Source organism: Protomyctophum bolini (assembly GCF_963924005.1).
Source record: "Protomyctophum bolini genome assembly, chromosome: 17".
Classification (NCBI taxonomy): Eukaryota; Metazoa; Chordata; class Actinopteri; order Myctophiformes; family Myctophidae; genus Protomyctophum; species Protomyctophum bolini.
The window spans coordinates 22816852-22838775 of NC_137878.1; the positions used below are offsets into that span (position 1 = coordinate 22816852).

At 42.3% G+C, this 21924-nt stretch overlaps 1 protein-coding gene across 1 annotated transcript; it reads left to right on the top strand.

Moving 5' to 3' along the window:
- Window positions 1–188: 188 nt before the first annotated feature.
- On the top strand, window positions 189–20793 carry mfsd2ab (MFSD2 lysolipid transporter A, lysophospholipid b). The gene is made up of 14 exons (XM_080788072.1): window positions 189–398; window positions 3340–3465; window positions 5299–5423; window positions 10842–10965; window positions 11342–11420; window positions 11875–12020; window positions 12605–12695; window positions 12968–13089; window positions 13495–13578; window positions 16724–16807; window positions 17003–17115; window positions 17231–17374; window positions 17963–18139; window positions 18357–20793. The coding sequence occupies exons 1-14, from the start codon at window positions 306–308 to the stop codon at window positions 18409–18411; spliced, it is 1563 nt and encodes a 520-aa protein (XP_080644198.1). The 5' UTR covers window positions 189–305; the 3' UTR covers window positions 18412–20793.
- The last annotated feature ends 1131 nt before the right edge of the window (window positions 20794–21924 follow it).

Sequence of the window (21924 nt, forward strand, 5' to 3'; positions counted from 1 at the left end):
CTAACCAATCATAGCACCATACAGTCCCTCCAGTCTATGGGATTCTACAGTATATTTAAATCCCTTGCCTGGTGGGTGTGGGGCGTGGTGAAGTATGGGGTGAATGGCTTGTTGAAAAGGGGCGGGGAACACGAGTACAAAATTACTACATCCCCGGCACTGGCATCATCATCAGATCAGATCAGATCAGAGAGTCAGTGTTCAAATTGATCCAGTTCAATATCTGTGAAAGTGCAGATTTTCGTCGATTTCGTGAATATAAGACTCGGATAACCTTTTACCGTTGTTGAAGTCAAAACGTGGTTATGGCCAAAGGAGAAGGAGCCGAGAAATATTCCAACACGAGTTTATTGAATAAACCGGCGGTTTGCTCCGATGGCATCAAGCTTGCTGGGAAGGTAAGTTCATTCATTGTTCATTTGTTGAAAGCGGCTTTGTATTATAGGCAAAGACAATCGGCTGCATTCAGAAATATTGGTTCATAAAATGACGATTTATCATATCAACGTGTGAACGAATGAATGAAATACGGGCGAGCTGACATGTATTGTGCCGTGACTCGCCACGCGTCGCTCTTGATACATTTAAATCTACACCGCGTCATTCTTTGTTTAGACTAGAGGAAATTAAACATAACAGCTGGCTAATTAATCAGAACAATCATGAGCACCGCAGCCCGCCCTTTGTATATGGAATTGTATATAGACTATATTATTGACAGATAGTCAATATTGATATGACAATATATGACTTGACTTGCAATATATATATTTTTTTGTTTGCTTCAGTTTTATTTTAATTTTCGTTTTATTTATATTTATTTTTTATTTTGATGGTGAGGTGATAGCCAGTCATCATTGCTGCCAATTATAGGCTTGTCTGTCTTTAGGCTGTGCCTGAGCAGCTGCAGCAGACAGCAATGCTACGTGTCCTTCAGCCGTTTAGTGTAGGTTCCCCTGTAATTCATATCTCATCTGAGTTTTGTGAAACCTCAAATCAACAAGCCGTTGATTTGAGGTTTCATTTCAGTGAAAATCCCCACTCGCTATCTCTGGAGCAATCTAATCTGTCCAATGTATTCAAAGTTCAAACCATTTACTATTTTTAATAACCACCCCAATAACTTGTAATTTCTTATCAGAGGACGTCTTGTGATAAAGCTGCCTACTGATTCTGCATATATGTAATTGTTCCTTAATTTCTTTAGTGCATGTACCCTGTACACAGAAAGCTCCCATGTGTTTGAAGAGGAGCATCTTAGTTTTGGATGTGGGATTGTGGACATGCAACAGTGTCCATTTGTCCAATGTGTCCTGCTCTACTACTACCATTGAAGGAATGTCTTAGGCCTATGTAAGAACGTGTATTTTCAGCTTATGGCATTAATGAAAGGTGTCGACAAGTCTTAGGTGGCGTTCATGACACATGTTCCCACATGGCATGGTTGCATCATGAGTGACACTTGGTTGCTACATTGACATTTTGCAAGTAGGAGAGCCATTTATTTAGGGATTAATTGCAAAGTATCTATGGGATATACTTGTCCAACTGTTCACTACTCACTTTGCATTTTGCACTCCTACTGAACAATGTCCAGAGAATGAGGTGGAGACATTGTATGGACTAAGATTCTGTTGCGACACTTGGTTTGAATCACCAGGCTGTGTGGTTAGGCTCTTGTGTATTGTTTCTGCAATTTGAAACTTTCACTGTTGTGACAAGTTGTCGATCGGTCAGAGTGTTTTTGTCACCTAAACAGAAATGCATTTTCTAACATCTCAAGAGGTTCATTCACATGTGGTCACGAGGGTGTTTTTATGCTCAGCCACTATAAGAAATGGTGTCAAATTATAGCTCTAGGAAAAGAAACACCGTTTTTTTAAAAGCTCCCAATTTTTTTTATTTTACAACAGAGTGGAAAACAATACAACGTTTCGGCCTTAGGGGCATTCATCAGATATGAATTATGGCTCTATCCCCCTGTTCCTAGAGTGTGTTTTTCATGACCTTGACAAGAATGTAAATATGTGACTAGCAGACAAGGGCATCATACTGTATGGAATACACAGGGCTCAGTTCTCTAAAGTTTTAATGGTCAGCCCACCTTTCTCTTTATTACAGTTGCCAGTCCGTCATTGAACAGCAGCAATCTATTGGTGTTCATTCCGGTCAGCACGCCACAGATTAGACGGCACCAAAAACACAGGGAGGTCTTTTGATTGGACAGGGGACAGGGTGTGTTTACATGGCCCTGGACTGGCTGTTAGCCATAGAGCCAGTGGTTGGGAGTCCTGGTTTACACTGGCAGGCATCCCTCTAAGGCGGTGAGCCAGTTAAAGTAAGAGCAAAGCTCCTGTCATCTCGCTTCAGAGGTGTGTGGATCCGTGGTGAGGGCACCCTCACCCGTCCCAGACTCTCTTGAGGATTGTTTTGTGTGTTCTAAGTAACCTTTGCACAAGTGGTTCGGAGATTGGCACTGCTGTTGCAAAACGTCTCATCTTAGGGGAGAAAATTAGGCACCCAGTGGAGAAATTAAGCGGGTCACGGATTTCATAATGCGAGGCTGTCTGGTTAGTGGTTTTCCCAGCAGTAGCCACTCGTCTGAGCTGAAAAATCTACACGGTGCCTTGTTGCCAACTAGACTACTCAGTCAATTTAGGTCATATTGTGCATGAAGGACATCCAAAGAAAATGTGGAAAAGTGAGAAATTATTGTTTAGAAAAGGGGAAGTGGTTTTCAATATCAAACTGGACAAGTGAAGTAAGATATCAAACTTGAAACAACAGGGACACATAATGAGATAATGTATTATTTGAAATTACAACTTGTCTTGGATGAGCCTGCAACAGTCAACTGTGCTGTTTAAGCTACTCAAGGATCATTATAGCAAGCCTCTGCTAAAGTCTAAGCCTAAATATGCCTCTTAACCGCTAGAAATACTTGGGGCATTTCAAGCATTCCATATTAACCTACATTTGGATAAAGCTGCCTTATGACTCCCAACTTGAGTCAAGCCCATTTATTAGGCATATATATAGGTTATTATACAAGCTAAGCAGTCACATACAGTATAATACACATAACAGTCTAGCCTTTAAGCTGTGACCTTGCAGTCACTAGTATAAGCCACTCTGTTGGTCGGATGGCTCGCCTGTCCAATGTTTTCAAGCACAAGTGCAAACCGAGGGCTGTTTGCAGCTCATCACATATTACATATTACATTCCTGTTTTCTAGTTGCGTTTCTAGCTCTAACTTCCAGAAGGCTCACCGAGTCACCTATATGATTCTCATTCTTTTAATTAACCCATTGTTTTCCCTTTTTTCTTTCTTTTCTCAGCATGAGACGAGGAACAGATTGTCAGTCTGCAATAAACTGTGCTATGCCATTGGTGGAGCGCCTTACCAGATCACCGGATGTGCCCTGGGCTTCTTCCTGCAGATCTACCTACTGGATGTGGCTCAGGTGAGTCGGTATCCTCCATCCATGTGTGCACTTCTGTAACCATAACTTTCCATGTTAGTTCTTTCATAACAGGAACCTGGATTTCAGACATTTATTTCAGTGAGCGACAAAAACGTTTGCTTTAGCCACCCATTTGTCCTTAATGGCCCTCAAAATTGGCAATATACTGCACACATTATTGTCCAGCTTTACACTGTCCTGCCGCGGTTCAGTACGTGGGCAGAGATCTATGGCATTCGGATAGCCACATGGCTGGACATGGATCTTTTTACCTCCCTGCACACACACACACACACTCATTCTGTAGCACCTCTATACAATAGGGCCATTGTCGTTGAAAAAACGATGAGGCAAAACAGGTTCCTTTTTATTGTGTCGCTGATTAACTCCATGACAGGGCTCAAAACTGTAACACCCAACAAGCTTACAGGAGCTTATGTTGAAAAAGTCTGCAGGGATAGGAGGGTACGGGGCGGGGGGGGGGGGGGGGGGGTAGTAGTATGATTTGGTGGGTCTGCCTTTAATGAGCTTTGGCGCTGATCTGGCGGTCAACACTAAGACGGCGTTGTGAGTTGACGGCTTCCCAGGGGCTAGCTTTGTCTGACCGCTCAGTGATTATGAGTCAATTGGGCGACACAGCATGGAGCCGCCTGTACAGTGCAGAGGTCTCGCATTTGTCGTTGCACACAGGCTTTCACTGGGTCTGTTCGTCACAGTAGGCAGAGAGAGGACATGCAGAACACGAGCCGCTGAGGGGCCCTCAGTGAGGGCCACAGCTGCTGCTGGACCTGACTCTCACATTTGACTTTCCAGACTGTCCCTACATTGTGCACATTGGTTATTGCATATATTATACGTATAGAACATTCTGAATCTTACTAAAATACAGAATTATAAATGGGCCTAATATTAAGGCATGATTTGATTTATTAGATCATTCCTGAAGAAGATCCCAGTGATCGAAACGTTGAATTAATAAACCAGTGGAGCTAAGTTATTCCTTACCAGTGTTTCGTACTGGACTTTCTCTTGATTTATTAGATGGCCATGAAAGAAAAACACATGCTGCATGTTTATCAGAGAAATGTCAAGGATATAAACGCAACACCACCAAGCATGAGTTGTCTGTCGGTCAGTAATTCTTTTTAAATGAGATGTCAGGAGTGGCTAGTTGTTTTATATAGCAACAGGTATGGCTGGTTTTTTGAGTCAGAAAATTGTGAGTACCTCCATGTAGTTATGACAATATATTACTCAGAACGCATCAGAAGAATGACTTAAATTCCTAAACAACTGACATTACAATTGGCCACTATTTAAGGAGTGCCAGGCAATGAATGAAAATAAGCAAACAAGGGGTAAATGGATAATGTATATATTGCACTTTATCTAATCTTTCAGACCACTCAAATAGGCTTTACAATGCTCACATCCAGCCAATCACATGACAAATGCGCACACACACACTTATACATTAAAGGGATACTTCACCCCAAAAATGAAGGAAATTCATAAGGAAATCCGAAAAAAATCTCCTTGAATTCAAGGCCGTGTAGTAATTGATAGAAAAGAAGTACAGTAATTCATGTTAATCCAGAAAATAAGTCATTCTTTAATGTTAATGCGGTCGACATTCACACACTTGACGGCTGAGGCAATCACGCAAAGGCAGCATGGTCGTCGGGATCGAACTGGGAACCTTCCGGGTACCAGATTGCCGCCGTATCTGCTCGCTGAGCCACTGCCGTCCCTGCTGTCTGGGTGCTGGGAGGAAACGGGAATGGTATAAAGATAATTTTCACTAAAATACAATGTTGTTCCCTTCCATCACAGGTGAGCGCCTGGCATGCTTCCGTTATCCTGTTCGTGGGCCGCGCGTGGGATGCAATAACGGATCCCACGGTGGGCTTCCTGGTCTCCCGCACCCCATGGACGCGTTGGGGACGCATGCTGCCCTGGTAGGTACACATTACACAACAACCCCCCCCCCAACTGTTGGTGCCCTATTACAGGAGTTTGGAAACCTGTTCATGTCATGGACCCTGTGAAATATGCTTTGGTTTAAATTAAATTCGTTTTTTTTTAAAGTGGGATATACTCGATAATGTTAGTTGTATTATTTTTGTATTGTAGAAATGTCTAGTGAATTAACCCCTTCAAGGGTCCCTAATAAGACCCTGCTTTGAAAAGGATATCATTGACGGGGAGGTAAAATGATATCCTAAACACAATGAGGAGAGGTGTGTGACTCTAGGAATGCCCACTATTCTCTCTTCCTCTGTAATTCCCAGAGGCGGAGCATATGGTTGAGCTTGGTGAGTCAGAGCTCATATGGGGTGTTCTCAGCTGATGTGCAAGTGTCCACTGAACGTGCGGGGGTGGGGTCTCTCTCGTGCCATGAGAAATTCTAACGTCAGCCCCTGATGGGTTACTCTGGTTCATACTGATGCCGTTATTGTCCTGCCTCTTCCTCATTGCCCACACAATGCATCCATAATTCTCTCTCTCTCTGACACTCTCACACACACACACACACACACACACACACACACACACACACACACACCATAAAGGTTTTACTGCAACTCTGCAAACAATAAAATATCCTAATGAAAATATGCTTTCTGTACACTGGTCCAAGATTTAACACTAAAACCTGAATGTGAAGAAAATCCCTTTACAATTGGCTATTTGTGCGTCTTAAGTTTTTAATATAGAGTGGTTGGAGGTCTTGCACATTCCCACAGTATAGCCTTTTGACATGGTGTTGATAAATATAACCCCAGCCTGCTAGAAGGTCTAGCTTTCACAGCAAGCATACACTCTACTTTCCTCCCACTCATCTTTTGAGAAAGAATATTTTGCAAAAGCGTGAGACTTTATCTCTGTATATGGGAAAACACTGTTTTAAATAGACTAAATATATGAAAAGGATAACCCTCATTGTTTGGCCTGGATAATTACTGAATGCATAATTGTTAGGTTTTATCTTATTTTCCTTATTTTTTTCTTTTTTAAATGTAGTCTGTTCAGTTTAATCCCTTTTGACGAAATCCATTGTTTGAGCGTTACATTGCCTGGAGCAATGCCCCTTTCTTTTCCTGCAACTGTGTAATGATTGTGTTTCTGTGGTGGAGAGAGAATGGGGTGATTATATATAACGCTGCCACAGCCATTTCAGGCCACTGCTAGTGACCTTAGTTGGATGGCATGTCTGTGCCTGCACTGACTATGGGTTTATTCTTTTGGACTGTAGTGGCTTGCATATTCTATATCCCCTGAGTCCTGAATCGTCAAACATGTTCACTACACATGTTCTGTCTGTGTGCAGCTCTTGGTCCATGTTTAGGGTGTCAATGACCCTCTATGTGAGAACGGTGGTAAGGCACAGGGTGGGAGTGAGGACTGTTGATTATGTAAAAGTTCCTAGTAGCGTTCCCTATACACTGAAGCATTTAGAAGCTGCTTGATCTAATTGGAAAGCTAGAGGGACACCGAAAGGGGCAGATGAAGAATGTTCTGGTGAAAGTGAAACTGTAGGCCTATAACGATGCTTTTCTAGACTAGATGTTTATTTGGGTTGAAGTTGGTTACACATACCAGGCCCCCAAAATAAGATAAGGTATCTGCTGTTAAATAATCGCTTACCAGAAGGTCTCCCAAAGAGCAAAATGTTCCGTTTACTCGCAGGGGGTGCGACAGCATTCCTGTTCATATCCCAAGACACTTGTGGAATGTCCCCTTCAGAGTCACCTTTTATTGGGTGCAGAGGGACCCAGGTCCCAGCAGGTGGGCCTCTGGCACAAATGACATAATCAGTTTGTGTCGTCTCCCTGGAGGGCATTTAGCAAACACCTTGCACACGGGAACACAAGATCTTCCTGTGAACTTGTGTTCATTTGCAGAGAAATACCCAAGCTTTTTCCCCCCTTTGAGACCTGTGTTGTATAATGTACTATTAGGCAATTTCTTATTGCAGGACTTTCATATTTTGTCAAATAAATAAAAATGAATATGATGTAATGCGTGATGATGTTACGCTGCTGTGCATACATAATCGCAACTGCAACAAGTAGCAACGTGGGAGAGGGTTAAGTAGAAGAGATGTCATCACTATCCTAAGATGGCATTAAGATATGAAAGTGGGTCATGCAGGGAAAAGAATCTTGAATACAATCTGGCTGTTTTTTCTTTAGAAAGAGAGTAGGAGGAGGTCCACCTCCTAGGAGGAAATGATGAGAGAGCCAACGGTGAGTTCAGTCCCTTCGTGGTTTTGATCAGTCCCACTGGAGAAAAGAGCAGATGACATTTAAGTTAAGAATCGCATGCAAGTTTGTGCAGTCAACGTTTATGTTGAGATATGCATGATGCGTGTTTGAGCTGCGCCTTAGGCAGGGAGGAGTAGGATGCAGTTAGGAGTTCCTCTGTCTTCCGAAGCAGTGTGTACTAGCGAGCAGGGGGAGGGGTGATGAGAGACGGCTCCGGCTTGCTTCCCATTGGTCCAACCCACAACACACCACCTGGCTCAGCCAATGGTGTTGCAGCTTCCAGCAGCAAGGGCCCTTGTAGACTTTATAGAATGTGTGAGGAATCCAAGGGGTTACTACAGTTCATGTAGTGAGAGGGAGCATGTGAATGAAATGTACTATTGCAGTCGACTTTACCGGCATATAGACTGAAATGATGGGTTGCAGGTTTCCTGTTGGTAGTTTTTGGCAACAATTATGCAATTTTTGCATGTAAAGGCCTATACAATGAGATTGACACAGTTTAATATGATTTCTTAAACAAATATTTTTGATAAAGTGGCCAAATACCTAGCTTTATTTTCACCATGCATCAAAACTATTTGTCCAATTACAAATTACACTTGTGTGAAGTGAGGGGCGCTCTTATCATCATACATCATCACATTCCTGCCAATCACTTTTGGCGTCCTCACTTTTCTGTCCTCACTTTTTATTCTCACTTTTTAAGCCCTCAGCCAATATACAGCCATTACCACAAAAGGTGACGTGGCTAGAGCAATTTTCCAAATTGATTATGTATGCACATGTCTGTTGTATACATACAGTGCAAGTAGTACATACAGTGCAAGTAGGTCAATGCCTATCGGCAAAAAATAGGAAAACAAAAATAAGACATCCTAGTCGCGGAGCTCCGAATCTGTCTTGAGAGATTAGGTCAACGCACAGACATGAGAGAAACTGTGACGTTATCGGAATTGGCCCATAAAAATACCGTATCAGTGTTTAATTGCACAATTTAACACCTCAGAGCTCTTCATTTTGAACTGAGGCTGTCACTTAAGGGGTTTAGTTTAGTGACTAGGACAAAAGTCAGCCAGACTCCTAGTCAGCGCTGCTATTTTAGAAAACAGAAATGTGATGCTAGGATTGACATTAGTGTCTGCCACTGGTTATATACGTCTAACTCTAAAGCATACTCTACTAGTCTAAAGCATATCTATAATTTCACATCGTGGTGTCCCCCCGTGTTTTATAATAGGCCACCTCCTTTTTCCCCTCTACAAAATTGTCCTTGCCGAAGATATCTGATCTACAAAGAGAGGAAACTGGCCATGGAAATAATCATAGCTACTGGTCGCCGCTCCCTTGATAAGGATAGGCTTTGAAGCTCCTACCTCCAGAGGGCACTCCCCCTCTCACGTGCTTCAGTTTCACATGCATTACGGAGCTTTGACTCACACCATGCCTCCCATTGTACCAGATCTGTAATCTCACTCACAGGTGAAAGTAAAGTAATACATCTAAAGGCTGCTGAAACTGGATATGGTAGCTCAGCTTGGTGATTGGCTATTTTCAGCATGTGTGGCACTGTCGTATGATGAAGTTCCAGGCTTTATGATTGGTTGATTAACACATTAACCATAGCCTCCCTATTTCGGGCATATATATTTTTTTAAATAGACGAGAGACATGGCCAACGCATTTCTGGGGGTCCGCAGACAAAAACGTTGAACTGGTCTAAAGGGATTGGACACGCGGGGGGAAATTAATTGTTGAAATCAGGGTTGCTTTGAAAGACGGTGGCTGTTCTACCACATGGTGTTACCCACGCACTGGTCTGTCTGTCCTGGTTTATTATTAGCACGTTATTCACAACATGCCAGAGCCATGACTGTTCATGTATTCTACGTCATGAAGGATCAGGGTACAGGTTGGTTGTAGGAAAATAAGACACAGACACTACAACCTTCATTTCCTTATTTGACCTGGCAATTTCATCATATCCTCTTGGCTGATGGTTTCTACGCCCATGCAACTTCTGTTTGAGGAATTACACTGCACTTCCTGCATGTGTGGTGTCTGCCAGTAACCCACATGCATACTTTCATCTGATTGGCTGATTACAGCTCAGGCGATGGACGGGAAGAAGCTTTGTAGGGCAGGAAGTGGCTACAGATATTTCCATTTTAGTTGGAAGAATTAGGTGGGGGGAGAGTTGCGAAGAGCTGGCAGTGGTGAGATGATTAGAACGGCATGCTTTCACTCATATCAACATTGTGTATCCTTCAAAGTTCTTGGCATACCTCCTAAGTAAACACATACTGGACATACCCTGTTAAAGTAACTGCCTCTCCTGAACCAATTTCGGGCATACACTTGCAGTATAACCTCAGGGAAGAAAGCTACGTGATGTGCTTATAAGTTAGTTCTTTCTTGGAACAATTGAACTTAGTAAGGTAACTACAAAATTGAACTTTTGTAAGGCAACTACAAAACCCCAATCTCTACCAAAATATAATTGTGCTTTAAGGTGAAAGACCAGGAGGTCCATTCATGACACACGGCCAGATGCAAAGATGCAGACTAATATTCATTTTCCATGGAAGCCAGCGACATGAAGAAACATCCGTAGGTTGTAGCCGCTGAAAAAGCTACAAAAACATTGAGCTGGTTTCAACTTCAGATACAAAGCTACAGATGCACTGTGTAGCTTTACTTTTTTATATCTTTTGCATCTGCCAGTGTGAAGTGTGAACGTGGCATTAGGCACACCTACTTTAACCTCAATATCACACATATATGCACGTTTGTAACCCTTCCAAGAATAGTTTGCATCCCCTTTTCTCTCTTACCAATTATAACAACATGACATGGTTCTGTGCCGCTACAAGCTGTTTCACTCAAGCGTGGCTTTGTTGTGAGATCTGAGAACTGCAGAGTTGAGTTGAGGCCATTTGGCTCAAAGCGAATGACGACAACACTAGAGTTGATTAGGGGGACAACATCATTATGTAATGATGAGCGGCCTGCCTCTGTTCACTGTCTTATTGTGCTGGCATTACGTGTTCGAGTAGCGTCACGTTCTTGATCACTCACTGTGTTGAGTGTTCTTGTCATCTCTTCTAGGATTGTGCTGTCCACTCCACTCGCCGTGCTGACCTACTTCCTCATATGGTATGTTCCCCCTTTTGAGGACGGCAAGGTCATCTGGTACCTGGTGTTCTATTGCCTCTTCCAGACCCTACAAACTGTGAGTGAGATGCACGCACACTGTACACAAACATACACTCCACCCTACACACAAACGGTTTTTTTAACCCTTATTTAACCAGTAAAAACGCACCAGGTCTTATTCCCTAACTTGAGTAAACTAAAGACCTGGAGGCGTGATCAATGCCATTTGGCTATTCTGAGTGGCCAAAGAGCATTGACCACGCCTCCAGGTCTTTAGTTTACTCAAGTTAGGGAATAAGACCTGGTACTTAAGACACGCAAAATACAGCCCTGAGTCTCTTTTGCACCTTCACTTGTCCTGTGTATAATGAACCAATGTTCTGCTCTGCACATGGTTGACTCAAAAGCACATTTTCAGTCTTGATCTCAATCTTCTCCTGTGTTCTCTCCAGTGCTTCCATGTGCCTTACTCCGCCCTCACCATGTTCATCAGCTCAGAGCAGAAGGAGAGGGACTCGGCCACCGCTTACAGTAAGTGTGATGATAGCCAGACAACTATTCCACCATCTCCGAATGCTATATATATATATATATATATATATATATATATATATTTATTTTATTTCTATTACTGCTAGGCAGCAAGTTATTATGCTTAGATGATTTCGCTTTATATTAGGATTAATCTGCGTGACTGTAAAGACGAAACCGAAGTGGGGAGGAGGCTTCACTTCCGCTTTATCGTTTACTCATGATCAGAGTTTCAGTGCTCCAGACTGTATGAAAACAATTTGAAAACAATCTGGCCACGTCAGACTAGTGAGTTCATGACCTGAAACATTTCCGCACGGTTAAAGCAATAAAGGATGTTCAAACGCAAATGGCCATTGTTTAAAGTTTGTGAGCAACTTCCTCTCATGTGAGGTCGTGTGAGGTCATTGTATAACGACCTAACCCCCTCCCCCCTTTTCTCTCCTCACACCAGGGATGACTGTGGAGGTTCTGGGCACTCTGATTGGTACAGCTGTCCAGGGGCAGATAGTGGGCATGGCCAATGCACCTTGTCTCCATAGTAATTCCTCCCTGCTCGGTGCCAATTCTACCGACCCTGACCCTGACCTGGAGCACACGGTACACACACGCTCACTCACTCACTCACTCACTCTTAGAGCACTTCATCCATATCTAAACTTCCGCTGGTGACTCAACTTGTGTTCGTAATCACAACATGAGAATGCCAACAGTACATGGTGACGACAGGGGCGGCCATAGCTGAGAAGGTGGAGGGAGGCCATTTGGCAATCAAATCAAAAGGCACCTTGGCTGGCAATCCAGTCTGGCAGTGTGCCGCGGGTTCGACTCCCGATCCCGACGGCCTTTACTGCATGTCTTCCCCCCCGTCTCTCTCTCCCCATTTCCTGTCAGCCTACTGTCTGTCCCTCCATACAAAATATAAAATAAAGGCGAAAGCCACACAAAAATAAAAACACAGTCTGTGGCATCTCCACAGTCTCGATGAGCAAGACACTTGACCCCTAACTGCTCCCTGGGTTCTGTATTAAAGGCACTAACCCCACTGCTCCTAATTCTTAGGATGGTTTAAAATATGCAGAGGACACATTTCACATGGAAGGGGGGTAAAGTGTATGAAGTATATAGTAGGTGTGTATAAATTATCAATTAACTCTGGACTCTGACCTTGCTTCTCCTTGTAGAAAGTTGCCTACATGATCTCCTCTGGTTCCATCTGTTCCATCTACATTCTGTGTGCCATCGTTCTCTTCTTCGGAGTGAGAGAGAAAAAAGGCAAGACACTCATCCCTTAACTTACACCCTTTATTTCGACTGTCAAGCTGCTATGCTTCTAAAGTCCCGCAGACAGCGAAGGGACTTTACAAACGTGTGTGTGTGTGTGTGTGTGTGTGTGTGCGTGCACGTGAAAATTATGAACGAGTGAAAGAACTTTCTTTGTAGATCTGCTGGTTCTTTACGATTTTAAAAGAAACTGAAACATTTTGAAAAAGAAATTCATATAATTCATATTTGTCCCCTTCTCCTTTTCTTCCCGACCCTCACAGAAGCCCAGAGTCGTCCCCGGTGCAAGCCCATGGGTTTCTTCCAGGGCATAAGGATGGTGATGGGACATGGACCCTACGTCAAACTGGTCATGGGCTTCCTCTTCACATCGTTAGCCTTCATGGTGAGCGTGTACACGCGCACGCACGCACATGCATAACTGATGCATTCATGCTTACGGCTTTTCATAGCACCGCTTCACTGTGACCTCACTCAATACACAGTGAAAATGTGTCCATTTCCACAAGTTCAGGGTTAAATGAACAGTTTTATATAGTAGTAAAACCTAACCAAAGCTTCGTAAGGCAGCATGCCAGATTTGCTCTGTGGATATGGAAAGGGCTGCTGAGTGAGTGTGTGTATATGTAAAGTATGTTTGTTTATGGGCTAAGCCACTTCTTGTGTAAAATGTTTGGAGCGTTTTGACAGTTTCTGCCGTGTGTGTGTGTGTGTGTGTGTGTGTGTGTGTGTGTGTGTGTGTGTGTGTGTGTGTCAATTTACTGAACACGTCTGTGCTTCTATCATACAGCTTCTGGAGGGGAACTTCGCAACGTTCTGCATCTACACACTAGGCTTCAAAGATGACTTCCAGAACATTCTACTGGTCATCATGGTGAGCACACAGCCTCTTTGCTCTCTCTCACACACACACACACACAATGACATTTTCAGTGCAGACAAACTGGATAAGTGCACGGTTTCCCACAGTACCGACCAAGTTTGTCAGCAATACAGTATGTACCCTGGATCAACCCAGAGGAAAAACAGAAGCATTATCTTAGCATGAACAAAGGAAGACATCAATTCTCTCAGGCCAGTCACTTCCCCAGTGAGAGCCAGTGGCTCCTGGCTACTGTGATGTGTGACCACTCGGGACTGGCAGGTCTAAATGCCAGCCCATTCCCACTGACACCAGAGACATACAGTAGCAGAGCTGTTGGGCTGCTCAGCTGTGGGAATTGGCATTTTTACAGTCTCTGTCCTTTTGTTCGATTTGATATACTTTCATTGGCTCTCTTAAGTCAGGGGAGAGAATTCTGTTTTCTGGAAAACCGGAAAACCTATGTTTCTATATCTGGTTCTTAAATCTATTCATGTCAAGGGCCTCCATTATAGGCATTTGGCTGCCGATCTGCATCTCAAAATAGTTAGTTACAGGGACCCCAAGAAGCAAAGATATGAGTTAAAGCTGTTTGCTGTGAACAAATATATATATTAAAAGATTTGTGCCATATTTTCATAATAAAATAAAAAAAACTGATCTACAAGCTCGTAGATCTGCAGGATCTTGTAGATCTACAAGCTCTATGAGCTTGTAGATCTGCTATTTCTCAGTAGCTAAAGTATAAAACAATAGTTAATGTGGTTAAACGCTAAAGTGACACAGATGCGGTCAATCGACTTAAGCGTTCAGGATCCTGGCAGGTATTGCGTTCAGCTGCGAGCTACCAAACTGTAACTTTACAGGCTGAGAAACTGTCTTTGGGTCAGCGAGGTTGAACAGATTTGAAGCACTGATCCTTTACTTTATGGAAAGGATTACACAGTCAAAGAGGGTGACTTTTCAGCGATGGAAGTTTTAATTTAATAAATTGACTATTTTGTGAATTCTCTATCTCATGCCAGTGACCCTAATCCTCAACTTTAATGTTAGAGAGCCATCAAGCTGACTTCTGAACAGTCCTCATGATACGTGTTATTGTTATGAATACCATGGGAAAAGGTCGGATTAAACCGGAGGCACGGTAGGCGTTATTTTTCCAGCGCATTAGATAATCGAAAGACACTGTAACTCAATAGGGAGTCCACGGGAACAGCAGAGGGTGGATAAATACCAGGCCGCACAGGAAGAGCAGAGGGTGTACAAATGAAACATTGTACAAGGGGCGGTAGGGAGGGAGGCTCATCAGATGGAAACAAACAAAAGGACCATGTGTTTCTGTTTGTTGCTTTGAGGCACTTTGGGAAGACAAGCACGTTCCAGGGCACGTTGCTAGCCAGGGGGTGACCTTTTTTTCTTGGGGCCTGCTGCCCGGCAAATTGAACTGGAGTTACTGGACTGAATGGGCTATATGCACACATGGCATTTTGGAAAGAACTTGGGCCCCTTCCCTACTTCCTTCACAGGTGTTACCGATATTACTAATGAAGGCTCAGTTCTATTCTGGTCTATTCTGTACAATTGGAACCTTCCATTTGTACACTCCCAGAGTTATGGGGGTCCCTGAAATTAAAAAGTTTAAGAACCACTGCACACTAAATGGCACAGAGCCTGTGAAGGAAATAGGGAAGTGGCCCGGAAGTAGGAAGAGTTATTCTGTGTGCATATAGCCCATTGATGAAACTCAGTGAGGCGTTTGCTTTAACATTGTGTGCTTGTGGATCGGCTACTTTCAGTGAAGTGAATGTTGGTGTTGTACGGGGGAAAAGGTGGCCAACCATGTCCCCCTGGGGGACCCTGGTAGGCATCGCAGATACTCGTATCTAGTGTGTCTAAAAGGCCTGAACCCATGTCAACAGTGCAAATAGTCGCGTAATAAGTAAACAAGTAAGAGAACAATTTAGTGCTTCAGAGAAACTAGGATACTAGGTAAATAACACCTAGCATCTGTCTAAAGTACTCTAATCGACATGCTATCTAAATGGCATACAACTTAACATTTTTAGAATATCTGCAGCATTAACTATAATTATGCTCCACAGCTGTACCGCACTGTTGTGACGAAAAGAGAGTTCAGCCAGAAGGCAAAGCTCTCTGTCTACCAAGCAATCTACTCTCACCTATGGTCATGAAGATTGGGTCATGACTGAAATATCGCGGCCGAAATGAGTTTTCTCCGACGGGTGGCTGGCGAGGGGTGAGAAGTTCAGTCAAGCGGGAGAGACTCGGAGTAGAGCCACTGCTCCTTCGCCTGGAAAGGAGCCAGCTGAGGTGGTTCGGGCATCTGATTAGGATGCCTCTCGGGCGTCTCCCTATGGAGGTCCTCGATGCACGTCCCATTGGGAGGAGACCCCCGGGCAGACCAATGCGCAGATGGAGGGATTTCTTGGGATCCCCCAGGAGGAAGTCACTAATGTTGCTCTGGAGAGGGAAGTCTGGAGCTCTCTAGTGGAGCTGTTGCCCCCGCGACCCGACTACGGATAAGCGGTTGAAGATGGATGGATGGATGCTCCACAGTTCACAGTCGAATGTGGAAAGCTAGTGTGGCACACAGAGGACTGTTGTCATTAGTTGCGCCATCAGGGGTCAAAGGGTACCTGTCTCCTAACTAATGTCATTGAGATACTGATCTCTGAACCTTCCATTGTATTGAACCAGGATTTGTTTTGGGAAGGGCTATACAACTCTCTCCATTGTCTGGTCTGTTGTGAGTGGCCTCTGAGAGGTCACATATTCTTCATTCCATCAACACATTTGGAAGTATTATTTTGAAGTATTGTTATGCCCCAAATGACAGCTAATCCCTTTGGGGGATACTTGACTTGGTTGGTTGCATAGTTAATGTATTTGTTGATTCACTTTTGGTAGACTTATATTTGCTGTTGCAGCTGTGACACCTGAATGTCCCTCTGTGACTACATTTTAGTAGTTGTATCACAATAACATGGAGCATTGGGTTCACTTGCAAAAAAGCCCAAAACAAACTTCTGTGGAACCCTGTCCACAACCACTAAGTGCTGTTCTGTCACTGTTTTTTGTCAACAAAATGGTTGGATAACCAGTTAAAAAATAATGTTTTTCTTTATTTCCCCTCCAGCTCTCGGCTACCCTGACCATCCCCTTCTGGCAGTGGTTCCTGACTCGGTTTGGGAAGAAGACAGCTGTTTTTGTTGGAACTACGGTAAGGCTGCAGTGATATTACCCCGCCGACCACTCGCTATGTTTTAACAGTGTTCTACTGTAGTAGTGTTCTAGTCATTTTGAAGAGTGACATTACGGTAACTTCAAGCAATCTGGTGTCTGTAAGAATGCTGTAAGCTTTGGTGAAGTAACTTCGTTTAATGACTGACCTCTCTCTCTCTCTCTCTCTCTCTAGTCTGTTATTCCCTTCATGATTCTGGTGGTGTGTGTTAAGAGCAACTTGTATGTCACATACGTCGTCTCCTTTGCTGCTGGAGTGAGCGTGGCCGCAGCATTCCTGTTGCCATGGTCAGTCGGTGACAAACACACACACGCGCACACACGCATGCTGACTCCATTTGTTCAAGCTATAGATTTGGTTATGGTGTGATCTTACTGATGGCGTCTCTCTCTGTACGTGTAGGTCGATGCTTCCTGATGTGGTCGATGACTTCAAGGTGGCCAACCCTGACTCCACCGGCCATGAGGCCATCTTCTACTCATTCTACGTCTTCTTTACCAAATTTGCATCTGGAGTTTCGTTGGGCATTTCTACCCTGAGCTTAGAGTAAGTCACTCATCACTGTCGGGGCCGAAACCTTGTTACTTTTATTTTTTCCAGAAATGAATGCCCCATTTCATATTTTGTATTACAGTGTTGCACAAAAGAGGCAGAAAGAGCAGATCTATAAGCTTGCATCACATTGTGAGCTTGTAGATACATTTTTGACTTTTCATGCGACTCGTCACTTTTAATTGTACTTTTTGCTACTTTTCACTATTTCTCTCTCACACACACACACACACACACACACACAGTGTCACCCAAAATCTGCACCATTAATCCTTCAAAACAAGTCGGGAGGTCTTGCCATTAACCAACTGAAGTCTGACACAAATCCCACTTCAAAGTTCTTCTTATACCCATTCATCTCAATGAGTAAAGTAATAGGATAGTGTGCGTGCATCACATGTTTAGACTTACTGTAGAATGATGGCCTTTTGATCTGTCATGTGATGGTCTGCCATCAAGACAGGAGACTTATTTTTGGGAGATTTAAAAAAATATACTGTATATATATTCATTCAACCTCCTGGATGCTTTGCGTTTAAGTTACGATGATGTAATATAACAGTTTTCATATCATATTTTTAGTTTTGCAGGCTACATTACTCGAGGCTGTTCACAACCAGAGGCGGTCGGTATAACCCTAAAAGTGCTGGTCTCCGCTGCGCCCATCATCCTCATTCTGATTGGCTTGGTTATATTCTACTCTTATCCAATTGATGAGGAAAGGAGGCAAGGCAACCGCAAACTGCTCCAAGAACTAAGGTATGGCTGTTGTCATTGTCTGCTTGATTTGTTATATTTATTTCCCCACCGGTGTCGCATGTCAAAAATAGCGAGCTCACGACACATCGCATCACGGCACGTTGTGAGCATGTAGATTGTCTTTTTTTCTTTCTTTTTTACTATATAGTTTGGTGCTTGTGTGTTTACTCGCCTATTTAGCTAATCCCATAGTAAAGAAACGTTTGTGTTCTTGCAGGGACAGCGAAGCAGATTCTGAAACAGACTCGACAGAGCTGGCCAACATTGCCTAGAACCTTTTTTTTTTTTTTTTTAAACCCATGGACCAATCGGGTGACTCACTGCCATTTGCACTGGGCGGGACCAATGGACGTGGACCTGTCGAATTGTAGTGACACTGCCTTGTCCAATAACATTGCTGCTCCTAAATGTCTTCAGATCTTTCTTTAATGACGTAATGTCATGGCAACAAGCCTGGCCATCGCCTTTCTGGAATACATATCTGACTCTCTTCAACTGTGACACGGTCTAAAGGCCACCATATCTACGTTTATTGCCAATTTTGCCAACTTAAAAAAAGAAAAAGAAAAAAAATACATTATTTGTACATTGAACAAAGTACTAGTTGGGAGTTTTACAAATGCTTTTGAGATTGGCCTATTTTCTTTCTTTCTTTTTTGGTTAAAGTTGCACAAGATCTTGAATTGTGATGTCGATGCATTTTGTGGTCACTGCCAACGTTGGTTCTATTCTATCCCAATAGACATATACTGTATACACCTTATCACAGATCATGCTGGAAATTCACAACCTTGAGTACTGCACTAAAAATACTCCATGAGGTGTATTCGGGCCTACATGAGAACTTGAACAATGGTAATGATGCCATAATTTCATTACTTTTCTTTTTACAAATTTCACAAATTCTGATACATTTTGATAGATTATTTATAAAACACGTTTTAAGTCTATTGGAAGTGTTTCTCTCCCATTTCTAAAGAGTTTGTTATTTTTGGCATTTGTATCATTTTAGACCATCTGATACTCAATATGGCCTTCTAATGTTGGTTAAATGGAACCAAGCTGCAAACATATTTTGGTTGGTACCCATCCAGCATCGACATTTTTAATAATTCCGTTGCCCTTCTCTAGAACAAGCTCAAACAATTACTTTTGTGCGCACGTCCAGTTCCCTGTCCCCATCCTACTGACTTTGCTCAAGAGAGAGATGGTAAACTATCTGGTCTTTAAAGAAGTGGTTGCACTGTGTAGAAGCTGTGCTCACTAGTAGTTTTAATTGCCCTAACATTGTATCGAAACCACTAAGATAGGACAGTAGTTTTTTGCACAGTCAAGCACTTGACAGAATGAAGCAACAATAACATTTACATTTATAGCACAGCTACTGAAGACCAGACATGGATTATTGTCTTTTATATTTACTTTATTGAGCGGATCCGTAAGTGCAACTGATATTATTATTTAAGTATTTATTAGTATTGATTTTAGTGTTTTTGAGTTCACGTTTGCTGGAAGGTCGCGTTTTCCACAGTATTTAACCTGTTCAAGGCATCCAAGTTTATTCCAAATGAGCAAGTTTTGAATGAAGTAGAGGGGAGACTTGTATGTTATGTATGTATTAATCTGAGGAGCCTCAAAGGTTGGAGAAAACCGTTTTAATTGGTAAAATTCATGGGCCTTTTAAATGCATGTCCTCTATCGAAGCTAATCCCCTCCCCTCCATCTGCATTAAAGAAAGGGAAGCACATCATTTTGTAGAAGGAAAGAAATGTAAAAAAAAAAAAGGAGGTTGGGGATTTAGTTGAATTTTGTATTTTTTGACGTTTGTATGTGCGTTGTGTGTCAACGTTTCAAAATCAATGTGCAGTTAAAGGAATGGCTAGATTACTTCTGAATTCATCTCATAGGGAAAAAAGACGGTTTCATATCTCGGATATGGAACATGTGCAGTCATATGTTATACATAATGTTACATGTTGATTCTGACGACAGGGTTATCGGGAAATGTTTTTTTGATGTCATCTATTTGCCACATTTCCTCAATGTTTATTTCCCTCTAAAGGGTGCTTTGGCCCTTAGTAGACATGTGCCATCTAAGCCTAATTAATTATTTGTCTTACTTAAGCACAATGTATACTTTTGTCCCATGCCATGTTAACGTGCACCCTAAAATATCCAAGCTCAACTCGTTGCATCTGCGACACATTGTGAGTGTTTAGGTCATGCGGTGCCTACGAACTACAAAGCATAAATTAGGCATGCAGGAGACGTTTGCTGAAAAATAATTTATATTTACTGCAAAAAAAAAGCATGCAAATTATAAATTAGGCTTCTCCCTCTGTAAGAATGGTGCCATTTTTAATATTCTTTGTCGTCTGTATTGTTTTAAGAAACTGTTGGACAACTTCCCTCCTGTCTCTTTCTTGAGGCTGTGGCAAACATATGTGAGCTTTAATCAATCTGTGAAAAGCACACAAGTCTTGTGTATACATGCCTCCTGTGCATAATGTATATATTGTACAGTGTGTAAATATCTTTGATATTTGTGACAGCAAGTGAAATGAACTGATGTCCGTTGATGTACTGTAGTTATTTAAGAAACAATGTTTGAGATTAAAATATGAAAGAAATGTTGATTGTTAATAAATACTGATTCATAATGAAGTGAGCTGTCGGAATTAATTATTTAACTTTGACATACTTTGTGTATAGACTATATAGACAAATTCAGAAACGGGTCTCGTGGTCGCAGCTTACCTATTTCCTTTTTTTCGATGTGTTTTTATTGAGGCTCTGACATTTCACAGCTGAACAATCGCCATTCAATGTATATAGAACCACACATTTTTCTTGTTTAAACACAACATAGGAAAACAACCACAATACGGATATTACAGTGCACAGACAAAAAATAATTAAAAAAAAAAGACAAAACGAGTACACCACAGTCTTGACATGATTGTACATTACAGGTCACCAGAGTCTTTGTTATTCACGACCGTTCAATAAGGTACATTGAAGCGCAGTCTAGAAGGGCCCACTGTATCTAAGACTGGTTCCCATACCTTCGTGAACCCTTCCATGTTATCACGGAGGAGATAAGTCAGTTTCTCCAGAGTAACCACAGTCATTACCTCCCTGTACCAATCATCCAGTGTAGGAACGTCTATGAATCCAAAGCTTGAGTATAGTCTTTCTCGCTATGTATAAGAGTATTCCAACCAATTTGGCATTGTATCTGATCCTTGCACTGGATACCTTAGCTGCTAGTACACACTGGAGAGGTGAGAAGTTCAAATTATATCCAAGCAAGGTGTCCAGCTCATTCTTCACCTCATTCCAAAACACCTGTATCTTTGTACATTTCCAAAGCATATGTGCATATGTACCAACTTCTGTGTCACATTTATTACAGTTAGAAGAGCTGAGACCAAGCTTGCTTCTCAGTAGAGGTGTGTAATGTAGTCTGTGTAAAATTTTGAATTGTCTTTCTCTGTCATTATTGCAACTCAAAATAGTAAGTGTATTTCCTATAATTGTTGTCCAATTATTGTCTTCTATCTGACATTCCAAATCAATCTGCCACTGCCTTCGAATATGACCAGTGGAGTGGTTTGAACTTACATCAAAACATTCATACAGATAGGAAATAAATCTTTCTGGCACAGGTTGTGTAAGAATATTTTTTAGGAAGGATGTCCTAGGGGCTTGCATGTTCTTTGTTACATAATGACGGATTTATAAAAATTTAAAGAAATGTGACTGTTGTAATGAATATTTATTCC